General features: G+C 38.8%; 1 protein-coding gene across 3 annotated transcripts in view; it reads right to left on the bottom strand.

The window, feature by feature from the left end:
• The window catches only part of exoc3l2b (exocyst complex component 3-like 2b), a 34,438-nt gene extending 8,474 nt beyond the window's left edge, over positions 1-25,964 (bottom strand). Inside the window, exons 1-6 of one of the 3 annotated variants that reach the window (XM_053507425.1) lie at positions 25,825-25,964; positions 11,085-11,567; positions 10,744-10,967; positions 1,629-2,283; positions 1,231-1,345; positions 513-623 (exon numbers count right to left, since the gene is read on the bottom strand). In XM_053507425.1, the coding sequence (XP_053363400.1) occupies positions 513-623; positions 1,231-1,345; positions 1,629-2,283; positions 10,744-10,967; positions 11,085-11,545 (1,566 nt within the window). In that variant the 5' untranslated portion in view covers positions 11,546-11,567; positions 25,825-25,964. Of the gene's footprint in view, positions 1-512; positions 624-1,230; positions 1,346-1,628; positions 2,284-10,743; positions 10,968-11,084; positions 11,568-15,370; positions 15,581-25,819 lie in introns of those variants that run through there. The other 2 variants (XM_053507424.1, XM_053507423.1) reach the window with 2 other exon arrangements.
• Between the last annotated feature and the right edge of the window lie 1,775 nt (positions 25,965-27,739).

Raw genomic sequence — 27,739 nt, 5'->3', positions numbered from 1 at the left:
ATATATTGAAAATGTTAACAGTAAAAGTACTGCCTGAGCTACAGTATACCATGCTTGTAGTATTAATAACGTTTCTAATATTATACAGTACACACACAGATAACTGCTAGCTTTTCTAGCCAATAAGTACCATGGTATTCACCATAGTATTGTGTAGCACACCACAAAACTACCACGGTACCCACTGAAGTGCCTACCCTGGTACTTTATGAAGTCATAGAGTTGTTATACTATGGTACATGTCATAGTATAATTTTTACTTTAATTTTAAAACATATTTCCTCTTGTCACTCATCTGTACATACAATATAGAAACTTGCTGGAAAAACACAGACATATAGCCAATGCCTGGTGCCACGGTTACAGCATTAAGCATCCTAAGTGCCCTCTAGAGGCAAGAAAAGACTCGTCTCCTAAAACAATGTAATCAAAACTGGACCGTTGGAAGTGGAACGTTTCATTTATTTTGGCAAAGAAGCACATATTTTGCACATTGCATTTACAGTGCTAACCTGAATAACTGCATTAGCGAGTGGGATCTGATACTCCTCAACGTGCAGCGTTTCTATCCATCTCTTTTCTTCCTCATCCAACACCTGAGACAGCTCATTGGTTACTTTCCCCTGGAATACAATAACAAGTTCAATAGATTTATATGATTAATGTTTATGTAAGTGATAATGTGAGTGTTTATTTTTGTCATTATTACAGATGATCTTATATAATACAGTATATTGTGTGTGTGTGTGTGTGTGTGTGTGTGTATGTGAGAGAGAGAGAGAGCGAGAGAGAGACAGAGATAGTATCATTGAGGTAAACAGTGACTTATAAATAACCTTTCAAGTGGACTTACTTACTTCCTTTCTTTCTAGGGCATGGCTGTGAAATATTTTTGTCTACAGTCTGTGCCGTAGACACAGACTTTATCTTGTAGACTCTATAACACCTGCACTGAGTCTCGTTCAAGTAGCCTAATTAGAGGGAAAATCCTTGTTGTAACAATGACTCCTATTGTGTGTTGCTCATTGTGAACAGGAAAACTCGACCCCGAAATGCCGTGCTCTAATTGGCCACGCAGGTCGCAGTGACCAGGCAGCCTTTGGCCTGAACAGGACGTGCCGTAGATGCACTTTTTTCCGTCCACTGGGATGAGGATTTTTTTTTTTAGCCCCGGGGATCTGGGAAGAGGAAAACACATGGGGTGTATGGGGATTTTTTTCTTTCTCTTACCCTCACATAGTTCAGGCAGTCCAACTCAAGCTTGTCCACCACCTCGGCTGGCAGTAGTGTGCTGAGCTGAGAGCGGTTGATGGGTGATGTTATGCTCACTGTTCCAATAACATCCCTGCAGCAACAACCGGAAGAGTTAGTCAGAGATTTTGGACAGCACTTGTGCGTATACTTTCAAAATTGACGGGATAGGCGTAGGTACATGTTTCCAGACTCTTATCAACAAAAGCCTATCAATAATTCTATTTACTAAAATTCCGCCAGTAGGAAGGGCCCTACATCAAGTGGTCCAGGAAACCACCGTGACACTTTGATAATAATAATAATAATAAAAAATAAATAAAAAACAAGTGACCAAAAATGGTCATCTACTGGAGCTAACCAAAACATCTATTTACCTGTCATATTTGTTGTAGAGCCAGTCTAGAAGCGAGTATATGTCTGTAATTTGTAGATCTCCATTAGCGATGGTCTGTAATCGGCATGTGATGGCCTGATGATAGCTATTTACATACACGTGAAAGGCATCATAGTCCTCGGGGTACACAGACACAACGTTTCTACGGGCTGCTCCCAGATCCTCCACCATACGAACCCTCAGTTTATCCAAGTATACCGCCAGCTCGCCCGCCAGAACCACTTCAGACTTGGGCAAATTCTCGTTGGCGGCCTCGGCCACAGCTTCCTTCCATCGCTTTTTAAGCTCCCTGGGCCGTGGTCCACCTGAGACAGCGCCCTCACTCGCGATCCAGTCCTGATCAGCCTGTTCTTCCTGTTGGAGGACCTGCACCACCAGGCCTAGGTTGGGCCCAGCAGTGGGGGAGCGCAGGGATTCCCGGACTACATCCCACAGCTCCTTTTGCAGGGCCTCGTACAGTAGCTCCACGTCCTTTGCCTTACGCCGGCTGCTGTCTTTGCTGCTGGGGCTGGTGAGATCTTCCACACCCCCTGGTGGAGGAGTAGACGCCTCCTTACACTCCTGTTCTAGCTCTAGTATGTGGGTGTCTGCCAGGAGCAAGTCCCGTTTGTTCACCAGCTGCAGGATCTCCAACACTGAATCGGAAGATCAAAGGAGAGAAAGGAGGAGTTACATTTTATAATATATAGTACATAGCAAGATCCTTGGCAAGATCAGTGGTTTTACCTGATCAAATGTATTCATAACGTACATGTATATGTTTATATTCCTCTGCATTTATTATAAGTGTATATATATATATATATATATATATATATATATATATATATATATATATATATGAATATGAAAGTCATTTATTATCAACAGATTAGGATTTGTTTGTTTATTTAATCATTATTTAATTACATACCAAAGTTTGGACACACCCTCTAATTCCATGGTCTTTCCTGATTTTTATTTCTTTCTCCATTGTAAAACAATGCCGTAGGCATCCAAAATATGCAATAATCTCCTGTGACACATCTCTTTTATTGAGATGTGTCTGCTACTTGCTGTAAGCTCCGTAAAGCCTTTATACCGTAAGGGCTCTAAGCTCAGGGTCGCTGGTTGTTAATTGGTGATTTCTGAGGCTGGTGACTCTAAATGAACTTCTCCTCTGCAGCCGGGGTACATTTTGGTCTTGCTGTCCTGGGATAGTCTTCATGAGAGGCAGTTTCATCATGGTGCTTGATGGGTTTTGCAAATGCACTTGACAATACTGTTCTTGCATTAAAAAAAAGTTCCAGAGCAGCTGACCTTCGTTTCTTAAAATAACAAGTGATTGTTGTTGTTATTGTTGTTACTTAACTACCTTATTCCCAATGTGTCATTTCATAGCTTTGAAATCTCCCGTATTGTTCTGGAACGTAAAAAAATAAATCACTAAACAAAAAACATTGAATTAGGAGATGTTTCCAAACTTTTGACTGGTACTGTTACCTTCCACAACCAGCACATTAAATTGGTAACTGACTAATAAACAATTATCAGAACACGTCTAAAGCGGAGTGGTACATATACAGTAAGTGAATGTCCCAGTGTTGTTATGCACTATATCAGCACTCATGGAATGCCTCTTGTTTAATCACATCACTCAGCTGAAACTAACTAGTGTATAATAGTCTTCAGCGTGATGTAATCTCTTGTGATTTGCCTTCCACTAAAATGATCTTGTAGATGTAACACACCCTACCAGACATTACTTATGGACTTAATAGTTAAATAGTCACATAGTTAAAGTATTACCAAATGACCAAGCATTTGACTGGATTTCTTTCTGTCCCTTTGAGAAATGACCTTCAAGATGCAGACAGGTTTTTGGCTTTTTTTTTTCCACCACGTTTTCTGCCCTCATACTTTCTTCATCTTTTATTATGGCAGCTTGAACATAACATCTTGAAAGTCCAGTTTGGCAGGCTACTGCTTGTTGATGCTACAAAGATTTTTCTGTCAATGTGCTTTCACTAGTGCCTCTGATGTGGACAAATGAGAATGTTTTACATTTGTAAAAAAAAAAAAAAAAAAAAATTGTAATGAAATAAACCAGTTCTCAGCAAGATCGGTGCTCACACCCATTACATCCTCTCATTTGGAAATAGTGAATTTCCAAAATCTGTCTCAGGCCATGTGGACTGACTGGTGATGACAAGATCTGACACAGTCGTTACCTCTCACTTATGTATTTGACTTGGTTCAAATGGAAGATAAAATGTAGCTGATGGAGTTCATTTACTCCTATTCTGGCCTGCATCAGTACAATGAATGTTAATAAATGAAAGCAGACTTAAATGTGGAGCAATTAAAATATGTTCCATAAGTAACTATAAGGAGTCAGGATAATGTCAAGTATATAGAGCTAGATGTAAAGGTAAGATCTGGAAAACACTATTGCAATACAGTATTATTGCAGTCATAGAAGGAGGTAAATGACCTTGAGAAGGCTACTAGTGTTTCTGCGATATGTGTATGAATGACCTGTATCATGTAGCATGTACTGTATCAGATTTCCCATTGCTCCTGCTGTTCTGCTTATATAAACTCTGTTCAGACACAAAGAGCTGATTATTTAACACTGGATTAACTCTTAGTGGAATCTTTATATAGTATACTGTAATTTCACCCTTTGCTTCTAATCCACTTCCATAGTACTTAGGGATCTTTGCCTGGAAAGACATAGTTTTCTTTGAAATAAGCATTTGGAAAAAAATGTAAGTCACATTTTGCATCATACTGTGTTTCAGAATTGTCATTTAGACAGACAGGGCTCTTTTTACAGCCGTGTTGATGAATTCGTTTCCTTAGAAAACCTTTTTTTTTACAGTAGAGGATGCTGGGGAGCTCAGTTGGCGCCCAGCTTATCCGTCCCTGTCCCATTTGAGGAAATGGTGTCAAACCATTCCACTGCACACTGTAACCCCTCCACTACGCCACTACTGCAAATGATGCTGCCTAGGGTTGATTTGCCAACCCATCGGAAGGAGGTCTAAATATACAAGACAATGCTGACAGTCTTACTGCTATCACACAGGAGGAGGGCTGGGAAAATGAGTGCGCTCCCTGTTCTTGTGTAAGAAAGTTGGAGTTACTTCCTCTGGTAAACCCATCCGGGCTAAAGTCCTCCACCCAAGGACAAAATCTTCACCAAGGGGGTGGGGTAGCTTAATGAATGGGCAGCACTTTGAAGAGAAACGTTCTAGAAATACCAATCGGCCTGTAACAGAACCCTGTAAAATATGTTCTTGAAATGACTTTGAGGCTCGATCGCCAGATGTTGAGAGAGCGTTCTTGGTTTATCCTGGAGTCATTAAATCGTGGACGTCTGCCAAAACGGAGAGTGAGGCTGAGATATGTATTTCAGAGGAACACTATGTCTTTGTTTGCAAAGGTACTTGCCCTCTGACCCTGCTCCAAAAAAAACAAAAAACACATATGTATATGTATGCATTAATATATGACCCTTTTTAAAACTAAAACAACAGTAATAGAAACTACATTTTCTTTGGTGGCAACAGGGAATTGTGGGAAAACTGGGTTTTTGACATTATATTTGTGGAGTACAACCAAAGTAATGAATAAGCAGGATATCCAGTAACACGGCTCAAGCACCTGTGTAATCCCTGCCACTTGCACATGTACTCAGTGGCCAAAGATGTAGGACATCACCCTGCTAATCCCATAAACCACAAATTATCCATCTTGGCTGCATATTCCCTAACTGTTCAGCTGGCATGGCTCAAAGAGGTTTTAGAAGGAAAAAAAAAAGATATCCGAGACGCCCTCTATTTTTTCAACTCCCACTCCTCACCTCCATCACAGGGGTGTGCAGGGTGAATAAATATTTTTCTTAAATAGTGTGCAAGAGTGTGTTTACACATCGCTCCCCCATTTTCAAAACCCCCACTGGCACAGCTGGATCAGACATGCTTGGCTGTAGTGTCTAGTGTCCCAGGGCGAGACTGAGCCTGTCAGAATACCACTGGAGCTTAAGCTCTTGTGTAGATTCAGCCATTTGGACATGAGTAGCTGTTGGATTAAGTGCACATCAGCCACTCCTGTCACTGGAGAGCTTTTGGCTTGGTGCAGACTTGAACCCGAATCAGGACACATAGGTCTTGCTCCAAGTTTCAATTACTGTCGACATGTACAGTGTCCAACGAGTCTACATCTGCCCCACCTTACATTACCCTTGTCATCTAGACCAATTATTTAATTTCTCATCAATCAAACTGATTTAAATATGTATGAAAGCCTAGCTTAGTAATGTGATTTTTGTCCTCTTAGGCATGAGGTAGGTGACTGCCAGTGGGGTGTAACCAGTCACGCTCTCATACACTTATGAATGTATTGGTTAGCAAAGTTGTGCTTTGACGCTGTTCCCATGGCGACCGCTGATGTATGGCTCAAACCTGCAGTTTATAGTTTTATGGTTGATAGCCGTTGACTGTAATTGGATAAAGTCTGGAAATCATTTACTCTACTCTGGTGTAGCCTTGTCAATAAATGGTCTACTTATCAAGCCTATTTAACCAGAGCCCATCCCAATGAGCAAGGACAGCTGGGTAATCAAAAAGATACTGTCTTGCCTCACAATAAAATATAAAACTGGTACCATGTTTCATACTGGGGAGAGACAACATACAAATGATCTCCACATAGCCGTCAGCTTAGAGTATATAACACTTAACGCTCTTGTTTGTGTTTTCTTGCAAATTGCTAATTTTTAGTTTTTTGCAAATTACTAATGGGATGATAATGGCTTTATTTTCTCTCCTTGATACGACAAAGTTCATGTACACTGAAGATTTTGTTTGCATGAAAGCAAAGATATTACTGTCCAGGCACATTTTTGATCACATTCCTAATGTCAGGGATATGTTTAAAAACAGGTTTTCAGTGAAAAACACAATTTTTTAAGCAAAAAACACTTGGAATAATCTAGACCTTATTGCTTTAATATTAAAGCAGGTCCAGATGTCCTCACTGCTGTGATTACTGTACATTCCTTTTCCTATAACACATGCGCCATACTCTCTCTCTCTCTCTCTCTCTCTCTCTCTCTCTCTCTCTCACACACACACACACACTCACACACACACTGTGCAACCAAAAAAATAGAATATAACTAAAATATTAGTTACTCAAAAAATTCAAGATAAGTGAAATATTTCTAACCTTTTTTGTTTTAATTTCGATTATTACGGCTCATAGCTAATGAAAATAAAAACTCTTACAGTTACTATTCATACGTACAAATAGCAAGTATCTCTCAGTCTAGTTCAGTACACACATGGGAAAGAGTGCTGAATTAGTTGCCCAGAAGATGATAATTGACATCATTTCTGAAAGGTCTGGTTTTGCACAGGATTGTAGCATGTTCATGGAAAAGTGACCAGAAGTGGAAAAGGTGGTAGAAAAAAATGTACATGGAACAGGGATGACGGCATCCATAAACATACTGAGAAACAAAGCTGATTCAAGAAGTGGAAAAAGGCTAGAGTCAGTGCATCAAGAGCCACCACGTACAGACATCATTAGGAAATGGACTACAATGATTGCATTCCTTATATCAGGCCACTCTTGAACCAAAGAAAATGTCAGAAGTGTCTTGCCTGGGTTAAAAAGAAAAAGTGAACTTTTTTTAGCTTTTCAGATTAAAATAAATTTCGCAAAAAGTGACGTGTCCAGTGTGCATTTTCCACAGTCTGTGATGATTTGGGTGCCATGTCATCCGATAGTGTTAATCCACTGTGTTTAATCAAGTCCAAAGTCAACACAGCTGTCTACCGGGAGATTTTAGAGCAGTTAATGATTGGCCCGTCTGTTGACAACTTTATATTAATGCCGATTTCCTTTTCCAGCAGGGCTTCGCACCTGCCCACAGTGCCCCAAATTAATTTGCTGTCCGACCATGAGATTACTGTAACGGTTTGGTCGGCCACCTCACGTGTCCTGAACTCCTGAACTCCTGAACATAGAAAAACTATGGGGAATTGTCAAAAAGGAAAATGAGAAACACATCAACCACCAATACAGATAAGCTGAAGGCTGCTATCAAAGCAACCTGGTCATCAAGAACGCTTCATCAGTGCCAAAGGCTGATTGCCTCCATGCCATTCCACACTGATGCAGCTATTTGTTTTCATGGAGCCCCAACAACGTAGCAGAAATGCATAAATGATCACAAGTTTTTTCAGAATTTCTGTATTAGAAATCCTTTTGTGATTGATAGGAAATGTTTTAATATTTCTGATATTAATAAGCCATAATCATCAAAATTAAAACTTAAAAGTAAAACACACTTAAGTAATGTCTTATTATATTAAAGGTATATATATATATATATAAACATGCCAGTAATACTGTGAGAATCACACAACACAAAACCACCAAGGAATTTGTTACCACTTTAGAACAACTGCTACTTAAAAGATTAATGATTTCCTTTACCATAAGACCTACATTTGTGCAGTAGGAATATGGGTTATATACAGTGGGGCAAAAAAGTATTTAGTCAGCCACCAATTGTGCAAGTTCTCTTACTTAAAAAGATGAGAGAGGCCTATAATTTTTATCATAGGTATACCTCAACTATGAGAGACAAAAAATAAAAAAATCACAGAGTAGGATTTTTAAAGAATTTATTTGCAAATTATAGTGGAAAATAAGTATTTGGTCAATAACAAAATTTTATCTCAATACTTTGTTATATACCCTTTCTTGGCAATGACAAAGGTCAAATGTTTTCTGTAAATCTTCACAGGGTTTTCACACACTGTTGCTGGTATTTTGGCCCATTCTTGTTGATGTTTGGGGCTGTCGCTGAGCAACACGGACTTTCAACTGAAGATTTTTATGGGGTTTAGAGCTGGAGACTGGCTAGGCCACTCCAGGACTTTGAAATGCTTCTTACGAAGCCACTTCTTCATTGCCCAGGCGGTGTGTTTGGGATCATTGTCATGCTGAAAGACCCAGCCACGTTTCATCTTCAATGCCCTTGCTGATAGAAGGAGGTTTTCACTCAAAATCTCACGATACATGGCCCCATTCATTCTTTCCTTTACGCGGATCAGTCGTCCTGGTCCCTTTGCAGAAAAACAGCCCCGAAGCATGATGTTTCCACCCCCATGCTTCACAGTGGGTATTGTGTTCTTTGGATGCAACTCAGCATTCTTTCTCCTCCAAACTGACAAATTAAGTTTTTACCAATAAGTTCTATTTTGGTTTTTCTCACGGGGTGAGATCTTGCGTGGAGCCCCAGATCAAGGGAGATTATCAGTGGTCTTGTATGTCTTCCATTTTCTAATAATTGCTCCCACAGTTGATTTCTTTACACCAAGCTGCAAGACCAGCCTGGTGCAGGTCTACAATTTTGTTTCTGGTGTCCTTTGACAGCTCTTTGGTCTTGGCCATAGTGGAGTTTGGAGTGTGACTGTTTGAGGTTGTGGACAGGTGTCTTTTATACTGATAACAGATACCATTAATACAGGTAACAAGTGGAGGACAGAGGAGCCTCTTAAAGGAGAAGTTACAGGTCTGTGAGAGCCAGAAATCTTGCTTGTTTGTAGGTGACCAAATACTTATTTTCCACCATAATTTACAAATAAATCCTTAAAAAATTCTACAATGTGATTTTCTGGACATTTTTTGTTCTTATTTTGTCTCTCATAGTTGAGGTATACCTATGATGAAAATTACAGGCCTCTCTCATCTTTTTAAGTGGGAGAACTTGCACAATTAGTGGTTGACTAAATACTTTTTTTGCCCCACTGTACCATCTCAAGTAGCTTTTTTAAACTTACAAATGACTTTGCGAATTTGACTCATTTGCCAAATGTGGAATATTGAACAAATGACTAATTTCGAATTAAGCCCAATGGAGGATAAAGAGTAATGTTTTCTGTTTGGCACAGTGTGGTGAATTACAAAACTCCTAAGAGTGTGGAAACCAGCATGATCGTAAGGTCAATAGAAGGTTTAACGATCAACATAATGTGGCTAAACATACAAATAAAAGAGCATTTTGTGCTGTGTCAGCTGTGGAATGGAAAAGCAGCAGCTTCGTCTTGTCCCCCCTTCCCAGCCCAACTGTAAGAAAGATGAGACTTAAACGCTGAATACCCACTTCCCCTTTACACGAATTCCTCTTTTTTTTTGCTGTGTTTATATTGTACTTAAAGGGAAATTGTGATTTTTTTTTTTACAAACCAAGTAGTTTTGACAGCCCATATTCTGCTTTATCTACAGTATGTAGTATATTGATCTGGCTGTATTTGGTTCAGTGGCAGTAAAAGTGCTGAGGCTTTGTAGGATATCTGCACCAAGAATGCTTTGATTAAAACTTGGAATGCGTGTCATCACTATGTGCTCTCCGTCAGCTGGTACCAGCAAAAACAACAACAAAATAACCCACATATGTACACTGAAGCAAACATGTTTGAGAGAAAGTTTTAGAAATTGTTATTAAATGCTGATGACATTAATTATATTATTGATTACATCCTGGATGTTAATGTGGACAAAGTTTGCTATAGCATTTACAGTTAATAAAAAAAAAAGAAAGAAAAAAAGAGCTATTCATTTGTTAGGTCATGACCGTTCCGCATCATGCCCAAACAAGCCCTCTTAAATACTGTTATCTGATCTGATCAGATCATGCTAAACTGCACAAATACCTGCCCACAGTTTACTATAGTCATGCAGGTCCAGCTAAGAAATTAATCTCTGTTCCTGTCGCTGCTTCCATTTTCAAATGAAAGTTGTACATCTAATGAAAGGGGGCACAAATCAGCATTTGGTATGTGTTTCGGTCAACAAGGTAATGGCCATAAAATCTTGCACATTGCATTTATCTGATTTATTATTAAGTATGATAATTGGTTGTTAATTTTTCTTTTTTTTCAGTCTTAAGTAACAACTTTATCCTTATCAGGGTCCTATCCCAGGACTACTAAACATGAGGCAGGAATATGCCCCAAGATGAGGCACCATACATAATAATAACTGAGATACCTAACTGTTGCTCATAATTGTCTTGAATCAGCATCTCTTCTTACCTGAGAGAGGCTCTCGGGGTTTGACTACTGGCTCTTCTTCTACAGGCTCTTCTTCAGGGGCAGGGGATGCTGAGCGGTCAACCAGTGACTCCCTCTTCTTGCCTCTACCCACAATCTTCAGAAGGGACAGTCTGCGGCTGGTTGAATCGGCATCGCTCTCTGAGCACAGATCTCCATTGGGCAAACTTTCTTTACGAAGGTTCTCTCTGCATCTCCCTGCCATTCTATAAAAAAAAAAGAAAAAGATCAGGATGTATGTCAGGGTTTACCATTTTAGAAGTTTCTGCAAAGCTCTCAACACAAGTGGCTGTGCTGACATCAGATTTCTTGTAAATCAGTACCTTAGAAGACTTCCCTCTGAACTCCGTCGGCCCTTCTTCTTTTTCTCCATGGGTGAAGGCATACCAATGGAGCCTTGTGGTGAAGGAGTGGCGGTGCCCTTACTCCTGCTTGACATGCGCAGTCCCTTGCCCAGCTTGCCCAGGGTCTTGAGTGGCGACACGCCTTTGATGCGGTCAAGAGTCCCTCTAAAAGATCCACCCTTTCCTGAGCCTCCACGCCTCACTTCATTGGCCTCGTTCTCATCCTCCTCATCCTCGAATGGGTTACGGTCCCGGGGAGCACCCCCATCCAGGAGTGACCCACCATTGTGCTTGGGCCACTCCTCATCTAAGCCGTTCTCCGCAAACGGGTTATGGTTGAGGCTCATCTTGCGGAGAATAAGCTCACTGTGAGTGTTCTCCAACTCCAAAGTCCCTCTTCCCCCCTTCAGCCTAGCTGGGAGGTTCTTAAGAATGGGCATTCTTTAGCCTGGAGGATGAACACTGAGGAACAACAAAAGACAATTTATCGTTAGAGAGACATGTCTCTTACTTAACATTACTGAGCTACAGACACCTTGATGAATGAAACATTCTTAGTTTAATTGTATGCAGCATTTTAAGCAATTAACCATGACCCTAAACCTCTTCCTAAACATTGGTAATAATGTCAGCAAGATAAGATTGTTCGGTTTCGTCAAAAACACCGTACATGTGTTGCGAATTGACTATGCATACTGTACATATATCACATGAGCTTCAGTCTGTGACATAATTTCCACAGCTGTCCAGTTAGACTTCCATAGTTGTACTTGTACAGTTATGGCTGGTGACAAAAGTAAAGGAAACAGTACTGAATCACTTCCTGTTCGGTCATTTGTAAGTGTGTGTCTGAAGATATGGAAGAGAAGCTGACCATCACATGTCTTAAGCAGATTAATTTTTAAATAGCATTAAAATGAAGCAACATGCAAGTTCTCAGTTTTACATGTAGTCATGTACATGTGATGTATTCGTAGAAATACTGTAAATACACTGTAAATACTGCATACAAACATACAGGCTTGGATAAAATTAAATGATGAACTCAATAATAATTTAATAAGTAAATAATAATGAACCGCTCAGAGTAAAAAGCCACGGTGTAAAATCATTAGTGACCTCTGAATTCCTGATAAAGGCCTATTGTTAGGAGCTTCCTAAATGTAATAATAATGCACATATGATTTTTCCATACAACATCCATGGATAATCCATGGACAGCAGCACTATGGGAAGAGTTGGAGTATATAAGTCACAGTGAGTGGGCCATTTAGAAATCGACTAATTGCTAACTTTTGTTTGAGTGACCAATAGTTAACCTGGTGATCAATGGACTCTTCTGTCACACAATTATAAATCAAGGTAATAAGTTCCACAGAAGGGGAAGTTACGCAACAGATAAACTCAGGGATAGTTCTCGGTACAAAGCATTTATAGTGATTAGCATTTTTAAAAGTCAGTTAACTTTCAGTACAAGCATGCAATTTGTAGAGGTTTCGTGTGATTAGAATAAAGCAAATTCTTTGCAATAGTTAAGAGGGAAGTGGGTGCAGCTGCTTTTGTGAAAATAGGGAAACGTAATGGAATGTCTGATTTGTCCACCAAACACCGAAAACCCCTTGTGATGGATTGGCACCCTGTCCAGGGTGTACCCCGCCTCGTGCCCTAAGTCTCCTGGTATAGGCTCCACGCCCCCCTGCGACCCTGAATACAGGATTAAGCGGTAATGATGATTAGTGAGTGAGTGAGTGACACCGAAAACCTAAATGGATCAAGGTGGAAAATGCGATGACTTGAGAATTCATTAATAATGACAGTGACCAAAACCTTTAACATTGCTTGAGTCCAAATGCTTACTGGTCTTATGGATTACACTCGTGTGCCACCTGTTACACATTTACATGTAGGTCATTTACACTGGCCAGACATCCTAATTCAGAAGAATTTGCGTTTATGTATTTATTGGTACAACTGAGCTGTTAAAGAATTAGGGCCTTGCTTAAGGCTTGCCAGTCATTGCAGCTTGGCAGTGCACAAGCTTTTTTTTTTTTTTTATGAGTTCTTATATCTTAACCACTGAACTACTGTACCACTGCTCTGTACATGTGTACCTGTTTACTTTATGTACCTCACTTCCCGCATTTACTGGAATGCCTCAAGTCTCAATGTCTCCTATAACCTGTCCAGCTTTATTTGTAAACTTAATAACAGAGACCCTCTGGTATGCCGGGTTAGATTTTTTAATGAGATATAAAGTCAGTTTGACTGCTTTTCCTGGCTTCACCTATTTCCTGTCTTGTACAGGTAGCAGATTATATCCTGCAAGAAAGAAAAGGCTGAACATAAGCCATTTAGATAACAAGCAGTGTAATAAATAACAGCCTTTTTTAATTGTACATTGTTAAATATTTTTTATGTATTGCATTTTAATAATGATGAATTGACTTTTTTGCATTAAATTCATTTATAAACAGACTTGTGATATATTGGTAGGATATATGGGTGAGTTCATAAAGTTTCCTGATTGACCCTGGATGAGATTTTCCCCTTTGAACTACTCTACTCGCTGTTTTAGTATGAACCACCCAAACCTTTATTGCTGCCAGATCATTTTAAATAAATTAAAATTTATATTTAATAAATATATTTAAAAAAAATAATTTTCAATAAATTTTTCAAAAGATTGGTTCTTCACTTTTAATTTGTCAGTGTTTTGATTTTGCACTAATGTCTCATTTAGCCTACTTAAAACTTTTATATAATTTTTATATTTCTTAAAAGAGGAAGCTATATCAGCAGCATATATTCAATAGCCAACATGAAAGATCGATAAAAAGGGGAGAAATATATGAAGAGATTAGGCAAGGAAAGAGAAGGTCTGGTTTCAAGATGTGCCACAAAAGTATGCAGTGACCAGGGTTTTGGCAGTGGACTATGGATCTTAAGAAAGGCTCTTTAATGACTTTCCCTGAGGAAAGGTTTAAGTGCACCCAAGCCACAGAGGCTTATGACCAGGCACATATCCAGCACAATGAGTTTAAGTGATGGCTCTTCAATCCATTTTAACATGGAACATATTAAAAATCACTTAGATCGTATATGCTGTCACAACTGACTCCTGTTCAAAACTTTAAGACTCTACTATAGCACTTAAAACAACATGTATCTTGTTCCCAACTTAGTTTGCATATCACTCATTTCTTTAAAAAATTGTTTCAGTACGGTTGTTGCCATTGTACTACAGAAAAAAGTTTCATTAGCTCATAGAGACCGAATAACTAACTCATATAGGTCTACAAGATAAGTTAACTTTGCTTATAGTCCCAACATTGGAATATGCCCTGCCATAAATGTGATTTTCCATGACACATTATATTGCAAGGTTATTGAAGGAGTAAATCTTTAACCCCAGTAGAGCAATGTCTAAACGCTTTTAAAAAATGCAAGAGGGGTAGAACGTTGCTTTTTTTTCTGACAAGGGAACAAAAATGTCTCGGTCAGCTCATTTAAATTTCAATTCCCATTACTATGTTAAAATCTATTTTTGATCTAGGGTCAGATTCCTCCTTATGCCTACTGACAACTGTCACAAGAATCTCATTGTTAATATTTTCGACTGGAAACGTCCTACAACCTACTGTAGGTCATCAGATTAAAAATAATAATAATAATAATAATAATAAACCTATAGAAAGATTACAAGATAAAAAAAAAACTCTGTCCTGATTTAGTGTAAACTTGAGAATGAATCTTGCTAACACCACTGGAGACTGAATACAGCAGCGTTTAAGCACAAGAACACTGACCTTAGCTGTATTTGAGAAATAGTGTATAACTTTATTAATTTGTAATAACTGATAAGCTTAGATCTAGTTTTGAAATAAATGACACTACTACATATCTACTGATGATGATACAGTATAAAGAATATACAGTATATAAAGAATATAATTTTATTGTCACTCCTGTGAACCATATGAGGGACAATGTCACGCATGTGAGACACTGAAAGTAAATATATATATATATATATATATATATATATATATATATATATATATATACGGCTGAGTATGTGACACTGACATTTTTATTTATTAATAATAATAATAATAATAATACTTTATTATTTATAATATTTTTTGTTACCTCATTTAACTCATCATCAAAATTTAACATCGTTACAATAAATCAGAAATTAATATACTAGCTGATTTGCTGGGTTTCTCCTAAAAGAAAACTGATCATAGAAACTGTATACTTACACAATCCATCCTGTTCATTTCCCATTTCTGAAACCCGAAAACACAAGTATCATGCGGGTTTTTATGAGTCTTTACTGAAACGCCGCGGCGCGATTGTCGAGACTCTCCGTCAAACCTCGGGTTTTTATTTATTTTTTGTGGGCTGGACCTGACGAATCGGTGTTATGCGCTAAACGTCCCCTTGCCACGGGTTGCCCTCATCACGCATCGCTAGCCGATGTAGTTCTCTGTTGCGGGATGGTGAGGTGTTTACGGGAGTGTAGTCCAGTGCAGGAGATGCATTGTGGGTAATGCAGTTTGGAGTGCGTGAACGCAAAATACGACATGTAAGCTGGATACAGAGTCTGAGTTTTTTTCATTTGTCTTTTTCAGTAGATTTAGTTTGATTTAAGTGCGGAATCCACCCGAAAGTTTGTACTATCGCCTGGCAATGCAGCAAATAAAAGAACGGTCATGCATCGAGCAGTTTGTCCTTCTCATCCTCGCACGAGCGTGAATTAACGGCTGTTAGGCTGCCGCGAGCAACATCAGAAATGAAGCGGAGAAGCTAACACTGGGTCCCACTGTATATATTTGGCAGATGTAAAGCATACATGTCTATGTTTTATGTGTTAGTCCATTTTTATTTTATTATTATTATAACAGCTCAAGGAGCAACATGTTCATGGACTTTCTAAAGATTTTACTTCTGTTTTTGAATAAAGAGTTGGAAACTAATGTTTTTTTTTGTGTTTTTAGTCTGATCAATTGATTAATCGAAAAAATAATTGACAAAAATATTTAAATAATCGTTGGTTGCAGCCCTAGTTTGAACACGTGGCTGCTATTGGTATTGAGCTAAGAAAAGTGCTTTTGTCTAAAGTCATTAAAGTCCACTGCTTATGCAGATCATGAAAAGGAACAGGATTCTGTTAGCGTCCAGGTGATGCCGACATTGTGCAACGACTGTTGGAGGAACGTCCACGTACTTTGGCTCGTGCTTACGAGATCACACACGGGTAACGCGGCTCATGCAATCTGCCATGCGACCAGGGGAACGGAAGACCAAAACAGCATGGGTAAGTGAATGTCCAGACCAGGGTGGGAGCGAGGAGGAAAGTTCAGTGCAATCAACGTACAAGTGGCGACCGAAAAACTTAAAAGCAGAATTCAGACAGCGGCCGCAAAAATTTCAGAGGAACCCTAGATACTCTGGCTGCTGCAATGTGGTTCAGCACCTTAGACCTTGCCTCAAGATACTGACAGGTGGAGTACACCCCATAGCGAGACAGGCAGCTAGCTTCTGTAGCACGAAAGGGCTCTTTGCGTGGAACACCATGCCCTTTGGCCTTTGCAATGCCTCAGCGACGTTCCAATGTCTAATGGACCCTGTCTTAACTGGACTGCAGTGGGAGATCTGCCTGGTATATTTAGATGACATCATTGTCCAGGGCCGAAATGTAAAAGAAATGGTACAGCGTCTGACCCAAGTCAACGGCTGCGCCAGGCCAACTTGAAGATAAAGTGTTCCTTCCGCCGACAGGTGGTTTATTTGGGGCACATTGTCTCGAAGCGTGGTATGGATACCAATCCTGAGAAAGTGCGAAAAATCCAAGAGTGGCCACAGCCCACAAGCCTTAACGAAGTCCGGCAAACGCTATCATTCTCGACAACCCCTGGAGAACAACTGGGTGTTCAAAGACTCGGAGGATTGGCGTTCTCAGGAAGTTCCTGTTCCAAACGTGGACGCTGAAAAAGGTGAACTTGACTTGGATCTGTCTTGCCTTTTTACCAAGGAAACCAGAGATTCCACTGGGCCAGACCGCACGCCCCATATGGATGACTCCAGCGTGCTAATAACAGAGCAGGACACGGAGGATGTACGGCAGGATGAAGGTAGTACGGTGCCGCATAGTTTAACAGGGACTGTATATGGCCAAATGAAGGGTAGGCCGCAATGACTAAAGAGACTGGCAAAAAGATTTCGAAACTGGACTAGTGGTGGAAAATATTTGAATATACATACATATAAAAGAGAAATAAGAAAGGAAAGAAATTTTGCTTTGTTAATAATTTATTGTTCCATTGTTGCAAAAAAAATTATGCATGTCCTCAGTTGAATATATTACTTAAGATAGGTTCTTTTTGTATTGGGTGGATGTTGTGTTCTCTATTTTGGTTACTAAAAAAACAAGCCTAATGTATATTGATCCAGCTTGATTGTTTTATTTTTATGCCATGATCGTTGTTAATCCTTTTTCTATTATGCAGGCTAATAGTGAAAAATTAGTCGGACCCACCTCGCAATTTAAGTTGGGAGTAAATTCCTCTCGTTTGTGTGCTTTTCCTTTTTAAAGCCACCATTTAACCCTTCTTAGCACCGTGCTACCCTTCCATCTAATGGACTGTTACCCTGTCAAGTGGGGCTGAAATATATTTGCGAATGCCTTCGTTGAGCATATTGCTCAAAAGGACTGTATGCTCAACAATGGAGCTGCCTACGAACTGTAAAAAAAAAAAAATTATAAAAGAGAAAAGTGTGTAAACAAATATGGGTAGATAGTGTGTTGCATCTATTTCTGCCTTCAGTTGACATGGTTAATGTACAGTATGATATCACTCCCCTTAATAGGTCTGGGATGTATTCATTAGTCCTGTAATGGTACTGAAGTGGTGTTCAGTTTAATCACCACCCAGAGTGTTGGCAGAGTCTGAGTTTTTTTTTTTTTTTTTTTTCAGTAGATTTAGTTTGTTTTAAGTGCGGAAAAGTTTGTACTATCGCCTGACAATGCAGCAAATAAAAGAACGGGCATGCATCGACCAGTTTGTCCTTCTCATTGCACAAGCGTGAATTTACGGGCTATTACGCTGCCGCGAGCAACATTAGAAATAAAGCAGAGAAGCTAACACGCCGCGCCTTTTCATTCAAACGCGTTGACGAATGTTTTTCTTTCCCTACGCTCGGTTTTGTGAACACAATTGCGTTTAGTAACATGATGGAATCAATTCCCTTAATAGCAGCAACAACAACCATTATGATCACACTTTGTTGAATTTATATTGCTTAAATATTTCGCAGCTCTGTCCTCTTTGCATTGCTACGTGTTTATTTACTTACCAATTCGCATTATTTACCTATTCGTATCGCACATATAAATGCACTCTAAAATCGACACTGTCAAATTTGGGAATGATATAACATTAAATCAAACAATCATGTTATTAAAAGTAACAAATTTGTCACGACTCTTTTCTTATGCAGCCCGGCTAAAAAAATTATAATAAAATTACACCAATCCTGCCATGATGCTTCCCTGCCCCGTTTTTTTGGAGCTACTCTTTAAAACGACTTATGTTTATTTATTTATTTATTTAACTTTTGTTTGGTTTAAATTCTGTATCTGGACATATCATAAGAGTAAATGAACGACAAGTAGGAACCGACTTGTTATTTCAGCTCAGTTTATCTCGTTCTTAATCTCGTTTGTGAGGGTGTTTAAATTACGTACAAGTTGTCGTGGAGGCACTTTCACAGCTATAATTAAATTAAGTCTTATATAAAGTGAATTCAAAAGTATTGGGATAGATTTGAACCGCTAATATACATTTACATTACTGCATTTGGCAGACGCTCTTATCTCATTTTACATCAAAACAGTTCTGGGTTTAAGGCCCAACAGTAGCTTGGTGGTGCCAGAATTTGAACCTGAGACCTTCTGAACCTTAACCACTGAGGTAAATCCACCCATATACAGGGTTTCTGGAGCCTTACCCAGGAGACTTAGGGCAGGAGGAGGGCACTATGCCAGTCTTAGCGCGCACACACACACACACACACACACACACACACACTACAGGCAATTTGTAAATGACAATTACCCAAATCTGCATGTCTATACTGTTTCATCCTGTACACAGGGTCGCAGGGGGCCTGCAGCCTATCCTAGGAGACGATTACATATTTTAAATTAAATTATGGCCTAGTACCATCCTATAATTCATTTCTTATAGTAATAAGAATACTGATATAGGGTTCAGGAAAATGAACTACAATTTAGTTAAAATTTTAACTTTAACTTTAAATTTAACAAATTAATTAAAAATGAGATAAAAACCACTAAATTATTATAAATGTTCCTGTCTAATTTAATAGCCTACTTTCTAAACACTGTATTGGAAGAATGGTCAGTCATTAGTTCATCTCACACATGTGACACACATTACTGTTATTTGCACTACTCACACATCTGTGTATTGTGTATTGCATAAACAGTCATTACAAAAAAAATCTCCCTTGTCATAGAGATACACTCTACAGTAACTTGCACTACTATGAACACTCACTTCCTGTATATTGTCGATCTGTTACATGCTCTGTATATTCTTTATAGTCTTCATTTAATCTTTATAGTACTTGAATGTGTACAGTGGATAGTGTATAATACAAAATATACAGTGCTGTTATGTATGACAGTAATTTGAGAGTCTCCAAATCAATTTTTCTTTGTGTGTGTGTGTGTGTGTGTGTTAAAATACTTGGCCAATAAACCTGTTTGTTCAAACCATGGATATTTTTATTATGAACCTTAAGGGTCTTCATAAAAATATCCATGGTTTGAACAAACAGCATGAATACTGTAGCTATCCATGCATCATCTGTAATGCTTATGTTTTCTGGGGTCCAGTTGGGCTTGGAGTCTATCCCAGGGAACTTGGGGCACAAAACAGTGTACACCCTGGATGAGTAGCCCAGGGCACAAGCACACACACTCACACGCATTGGAAATACAAATCAGCCTATCCCACATGTTTTTTAAACTGTGCAAGGAAATCAGCGTACCCAGAGGAAACCCACAGGAAAAGCACGGAGAGAACATGCAAACTCAACATGCATACAGACAGGAGTTGAGATTCAAACCCCAAACCTGGAGGTACGAATGAAAAGTGCTAACCACTAAGCCACTGTGCCTTCAAACCTTTCCCTGTCTGATGCTGGGCCTTCCGTTTTGTATGATGTTCATGATTTTTATGATGTACTTTCTATCAGTGATCATCTTATTTTTATGAAGAGCTCAGTCAAATACATCGTACCGAAATTTCATGCTAGAACTACACATACACTTCGCTACTGTTCACGTTCATGTAATTCCATCTCAATAATGTAGTGAATCATAAAAAAAACACAATCTGCTATCGGATCTTAAAGCCATGTTCCATACTGTATCAGTGGGACTCAACATCTGACAACATCTGTCATGCGTTCTGATCCCAGTAAAGCAGAAAGGGTTCACGCTGCCACTAACAGATTGCCTTCCTGCCCTGAAGTGCATCACTGCTGAAGCAATGGACATCATTGTGGTTCTAATTCCCTGGAATCTGCCATTCCTCACACCTATTATCGTCTTTCAATGTTTATAGTGTTGTTTTTTGCCATGTGACAGTCAGTCTGGACATGTGCCCGTAGGAAGTCAGACTGTGCATCAACTAGTCACGAAACACAATGGAGATTTCTGTGCAGTGCGTCACAACAGCTACATTTCAATATACATCAGGCTAAAAAATTACATTGTTTTGTGACCAGAGTGGAGGAGTATGTGTGTTTCTCCAAACAGTTGCTTCCCCTAGAAATCACCGCAGCCAATATGGAGTATGGGGAAAATGACTTTTCCTTTTGTGATCGGGTAAACACTTGAAGAAAGCTCAACGGCAGCCTTATAAACAATGGATGCACTCAAATGGCTGCCTTTCTCTGGTCTGATAGCAGGCAGAGGTCAAATGTCTTTCCTCTGAAAAATAGCTTAACCCATTTGGACAAAGCAAAATCAATACTGTCGTACACCTACAGTACCTTACCGATCGAAAGTAACTTTTATAAAGATTATTTGTGCCCGAGTAGACTAGAGCTGTCAACTTTGGTGTTGATCCTTGGTTTGATCTTTAACTTTCTCCTAAAGGGAGAAAACATAGATTACGTGTTTATGTACTGATTAACTTTTGTTTGCTGAGCTCAGTCAAAGAAAACCTGTTTCCTGGTAGTGTAATGGTATTTCTGCAATATGCCATATGCCAAGTTTCTAAATCTGAAATATACTTTTGTGTACGTTGCAATTTTAACTCACTGTTTCTCTTTATTAGCACCCGATCACTATGTACTTACTTAAACAGGAAGAAGTTTGGCAAAATAATTATTCCTAATGGTCCATATGCGAGGATCAGATAAAGATACTGTATATAGACAGTTTAGGGATGAAAAAACATCCCTATGTTTTTTAAATATGAGGACACACAGATCTCAAGAGGATACACATTGCTATTCCTTTGCATCTTCGACATTAGGTATGAAGAGTCACAAGCTCTCCTACAATGGCCGTTAGAGCCGGGTTAGAGCACACGTGAAACCTCGGCCTCTTTGTCCCTTGATAATGAGTTTGAGGATTTTAAACTGCCTCTATCAGGGTGGAAACAGAGCGAGGGCATCGCACTCATGTTCCTGTTGCTTGTCATGGGGCGAAAAGAGAGCGTCAGAGAAGTGGAACTGGTGTCATATCTAAGACGGGCTTGTGATAAAGATGAGGAATTGTGCAGTAAACGCCTTTAAAAGCGGAGGTTATTATTTAAGGAAATAACACTGCATAACAATAAGATCTTTCATTGTTTTGTGCACTCAGGGTCCTTGCGTCCTTTCCCTCTTGCTGAAAGTGAAGGTCACCTTGCCGCTGCCTCAAAATATTTTCCAGCACTTTGCTGAACAGGACGGCATGCTGGTGTGGGGTGGATTTTCATAGCTTAATTTCAGTTTGTTTATGCTGAATTACTCCGTAATTTGAGATTTGTCCTCACTTTTGTAATGTTTAGATAGTAGTCGATTTACATCTAAGGAATTTAATCAGTGTGGCAGCTGGCTTAAGTCTCGGGTAAAACATTAGTGGCAGGCAACAGGCCAGAGTTTGATATCTGGACTTTTAGAGTAAAACACATAGCTGCAAAGAAAGCAGTACGAGAATGAAAATGCTACACTGTGCACGATAGCTGTTCTGCTGCATTATGACATATTTCGCTTCCGCCCTCCCACCAGTGTTTATGTATACGCAAGTTAGTGTTTTTTGTTAGGAACATTACTTCCTGAAGTTCAAGGCGCTGTACGTAGATGTCATTTTGTCACCTAAATACTGACTGTTTACCCTTTACAAGATCTTTGATTAAATGAAAAGAAAGAATACAATGCGGAAATACAAAGAAAAGTGGAGCATGGAACAATATAATACTTTCACAATGTACATAAAATATGCTGTAATACATTTTTTTGGTAATTATATGTTTTTAACGTTACAGCACTGTGAAAAAGGCTTAGGCACATGCAAATAAAAACCAGATGGAACGAAACCCCCAGTAAACTGTAATTAATGAAACAATGTCAATATTTGGTGTGACAACATTTTGAGGATCCTTTAGTCCAAGGTACAATTTGTGCAGTTTTATAAGGAAATTAACTACTAAGTTTTACCGAGCATCTTGCAGAACCATCAACAGTTCTTCTGAGGACTTTGACTGTTGCATCTGTTATTTTTTTTGCATCCAAAATCCAGCAACTTGCATTTTGTTTTTGTTTTTTTGGTCTTTTTTATCTTATATAATATACCACTTTCTTTTTAGGCTTACAAATGTTTTCCTGCAACTTTTAATTTTATGGTGAACTACTGATGTTTGAAAGTCAAAAATGTTAATAAAAATAAATAAATAAATAAAAACCTATAATACAGTTTGTACTAAAAACACAAGGGGGCCAAAGACTTGCACAGTACTATATAAGATTTGTCCCTCAATCAGGTTAAAGCAGATGTTTTACATCAGTACTTTTTAGCAATACTTTACTTTTCACATGCATTTCATTGGCACATAATTAACATATTCCTAACATGAACAAATCATGGCAGAAAAGACAGATGGAAGACATTCCAAGGTCATTATGTCATGTGGCAATTTTACAAAGTTCTGTGTGCTGATTAAACATGACCGACACAATGCAATTTACTGCTCTTTGTCTTAAAAAACAATGGAAATGCAACCATGTGATGTAAGTTAATGGCATAATTGTGAATACACTCTGTGTTGTGGACAGAAGGGAATGCTGCCATCATAGCCACTTATAGTGCCTTACAAAAGTATTCATACTTTTTCCACATTTTGCCATCTTACAACCACAAATGTATTTTTAGTGGAATTTTATGTGAAGTGGAAGGAAAATGATAAAAAAAAAAATAATTTTGTCTCTTTAAAATCTGAAAAGTACCCCCCCACCACACACACACACACACACTTATCCCTAACTAAAATCCAATGGAACCAATTGCCTTCAGATGTCACTTAATTAGCAAATAGAGCCCACTTTTGAGAAATTTAATTTCAGTATAAATACATCTAATCAGTAAAGCCCTCAGAGGTTTGTTAAAGAACCTTAGTGGACAAACAGCATCATGAAGCCCAAGTAACAAATTAGACAGGTCAGGGATAAATTTTAAACTAACATAAAAAACCTAGCACTGAACATCACCCTGAACACACCATCCCCACTGTGAAACATGGTGGTGGCAGCATCATGTTGTGGGGATGCGTTTCATTAGGGACAGGGAAGCTGATCAATGTTGATGGGAAGATGGATGGAGCCAAATACAGGGCAATCTTGGGCAATCAGAAAAATCTGCAAAAGACTTGAGACTGGGGTGGAGCAGGACAGCGTGCAAAGATGTGCAAAGCTGATAGAGACATATCCCTAAAGACTTGCAGCTGTGATTGCAGCAAAAGGTGGTACTACAAAGTATTGATTCAGGGGAATACAAAATTCACTTTACATATTCAACACAATTCAAACACAATTATGTGCAACTAAAAATCCTAATAAAATACTGTTACATTTGTAGTTGTAATGTGACAAAATGTGGAAAAGTCCAAGGGGTATGAATACTTTTCAAAGCACTGTAAATCCCTTTAGTAATCCAAAGGAAATAACCACTAGTCATACTGTTACCTCTTGCTGAAATAAGGGCAATATTAAGTGCCCTGAGAGCACAAGCCTTGACAGAGTTCTCTTCCGCTACCCTGCTCATTCAGTCCAAAATGATAGCGAGCAATGCAGGAATAGAAGGGTTATCCTGTGCTCATGCTGAGCAGAGCTGGTAGCACCCTGGTGTTGGATGCACTAACAGCGTCTGTCATAACTTGAAGGATGAGCACTGGTTTGACGTCATAGGTTTGCCCTTTTGCAGTCAGGGGTGCATGTTGTAATTAATTTTTAAAAGTTATAGTGGAAATTGTCACTCAATAAGAACTCCATTTGTCATTTTTAGGAAGCGGATATTATTACACATCCGGCTGTTTTCTCACAATTCTCATTATACATGTACATTTGAAGCTGACAGTCAACTGACGATCTGGAGTCAATTGTATGATTATGGATGGAGTATAATCAGTAATGTACTCATAATTTCATTATAATAGTAATTATTTAAGGAGTGTCATTTATTCCACCACAACTCTTACTGTATGATCTGACTGGTTCATTTGGTTCCATTAAACCTTTTTTTCACAGTTTAAATAAATGGGCAAAACGAATAAGACTAATTAAGTGCACTACATAAACTTCTGTATATGCATTGATGACAGTTTGATTTTTTATTTCAATAAAAACATTAATTCTTCTTTCCTTAGCAAATTAACCCCTGCAAGCTAGTGGATTTCTATGCCCATGCAAGTCTTCATCTCACTCACGGTACTTTTTATCCACAGTAATATACTTTTATTTATAAATGCATATAATAAAACAGAGCCTATGATCTAATCTAATACAGTATAATATAACTGATTTTCAATTATCCTGAACTTTTAAACACTTCCATAATGGACAACTAAAGAACTTTATTTACCTACTTTTTCTTATAAAATAACTTAATTTTTGTAGTTGTTATGCAATCCAGATACATTTCTTTTGTTACTTTCCTTCACCAAAAAAAACAAAAACGAAATAAAAATATATCTAAGTATAAAATGTATACGTTTATAAACCTTTTAGGTTTATATCAAGTTCTGACCAAGTGTATGCATCATCATCATCATCATCATCCCATGCTCGCGTAAAAGTTTTATTTTATATGTTTAGATTTTAAAAGTTATCTTTTATATTGCAAATTGCAAAGCACAAATAAATCAACCAAACATGAAATGATTATCCAGGTTAAAATCTTACACACACACACACACGCACACACACACACACACACACACAAATACAAAAAAATCCATCCTGACATGTCAGTTGTTTATGTCTTGATATCAGAACACAATAGACTATTCCATTTTACCATCACACTAACTAATAAAACTATAATTCATCTGTAATACATAGAACAAAGTTACGAATTGAAGCCAGTGACAGCACAGTGATAGCAGAAAATCCCCAACTTTTTTAGCTCTTACCTTACCAATTGTTAAAGTGGACTGGGTCTAATAGTCTCAAAGCTGCAACATTCCGTAGCCTCTAGGTGTCTACGTATCTGAGTGTATGTCAGTATCCTGTGTATGAGTTTTAATACCAGTGTGACAAACTATGAGTGTGTCAGCCCCAAGTGAAGAGGACAGGAGCCTGGGGGTGGCTATATTCACTTCCTTAGCTGTTTTGCAGTGATGCTTTTTCCTCAGGAAGCCGGCCATCCCCTTCCCTTCTTACCAACCAACAAGTCCCGTCCCCCCCCTCCAATCCTCCCCAGGGCGCTGACAGCACATGCATTCTGATAAAACTAATTACTCTGGGGATACAGGAAAAAGTGTATTTAATGGTTACCCTTTAATTTTCTTTTTTGTTGTTGTTGTTGTTGTTTATTTACTGTCTCTCAACAAAGGCCCCGATGGATAGGAAAAGTTTGCATTAAAGGGGGTCTACCAATCTAAATGTAATACGGTGGAGGGAAGTAGAGTTGAATGGAGGCAAAGCTGGAGATTGTTTCGGAGTCCTCTGGCCTGTTTCAGCCCCTTTTGTTTGCCCAAGTGTTTGTTGATGCTTGTCCCCAAAGCAAGCCTCCTGTGTCTGAAGGTGCTTTCCCACTGTCCCACTGGCAACACAGGCCTGACATGAGCCACTGGCCTACCGCATGAATGGGTGGTTGGTTAAAAGCCGGGGTCACTGGGTGCACCTGTGCTTTCTTTACAGGAGGTCTTTTGTTTGTTTTTCCATAGTAAGACACATCGGTGTATTCGGGTCACAGATCCACGGATCCAGTGCTCTGATTGTCAGGGAGTTATTTTTATTCATGAGCTCATGCGGATTAGTATAGCTTTCTGTTTCAAAGATTTAGAGGAATATTCTAGTTTAATGACGAGCTTGGGCTTGCATATGACAATGGCTTAATACTCTGTTACTTTGGCAGTGTCCAATAGAAACGTATATTTTTAAACAGATAAATAAGATTAAATAACATAAATAATTTTGCTTTGAAATTATTAAAAATATTCAGAAACCCCTGTAGAAACATAAATAAATACATGTTTTTTCTATGCTGAGACATTAAACACATTCAGTAACCAATCGGCATGTACAGTATTTGCAATAATTTAATCGTCACATAGCCTTTACCTTACCGTTTCTTTACTATTCGGTGCTTTTTGGTGCTGGCAGAATATGCGATGTTGCATACTTACTGTACATATTTCCAGTGTTGAACTGACAGTGAGAGGAGGAGAGGGTTAGATCAATACACTACAATTTTTATATACACTATATTGCTTAAAGTATTCACTCGCCTGCCTTCACATGTGTTTGAACTTGAGTAACATCCAATCCATAATCCATAGGGTTTAATATGATGTTGGTCCCTACCCCTTTGCAGCTAGAACAGCTTCAGCTGTACTGGGAGGGCTCTCCACAAGGTTTAGGAGTGTGTTTATGGTCATTTTTGAACATTCTTCCAGAAGTGCATTTGTGAGGTCAGACACTGATGTTGAACAAGAAGACCTGGGTCCCAGTCTCCTTCCAAAGGTGTTCTATTGAGATTGAGGTCAGGACTCTGTGCAGGCCAGTCGAGTTCTTCCACACCAACTCGCTCAACCATGTCTTTATGGAGCTTCCTTTTTGCACTAGTGCACAGTCATGTTAGAACAGGAAGGGGCCGTCTTCAAACTGTTTAAACAAAGTTGGGAGCATGAAACTGTCTGAAATGTCTTGGTATGCTGAATCATTAGGAGTTCCTTTTACTGGAAGTACTGGAAGGGGTCGAGCCCAACTCCTGGAAAAAGAACCCAACACCTCATACCAGTGCACAAAGCAAGGTCCAGAGAGTGGGCCAACATCATATTAAACCCTATGGATTAAGAATTAGACGTTACTTAGGTTCATATGCATGT

This window comes from Clarias gariepinus, chromosome 11 (genome assembly GCF_024256425.1).
Source record: "Clarias gariepinus isolate MV-2021 ecotype Netherlands chromosome 11, CGAR_prim_01v2, whole genome shotgun sequence".
Classification (NCBI taxonomy): domain Eukaryota; kingdom Metazoa; phylum Chordata; class Actinopteri; order Siluriformes; family Clariidae; genus Clarias; species Clarias gariepinus.
The sequence above is the reverse complement of the archived record's forward strand: the minus strand, read 5'-3'. Positions and strand labels throughout refer to the sequence as shown.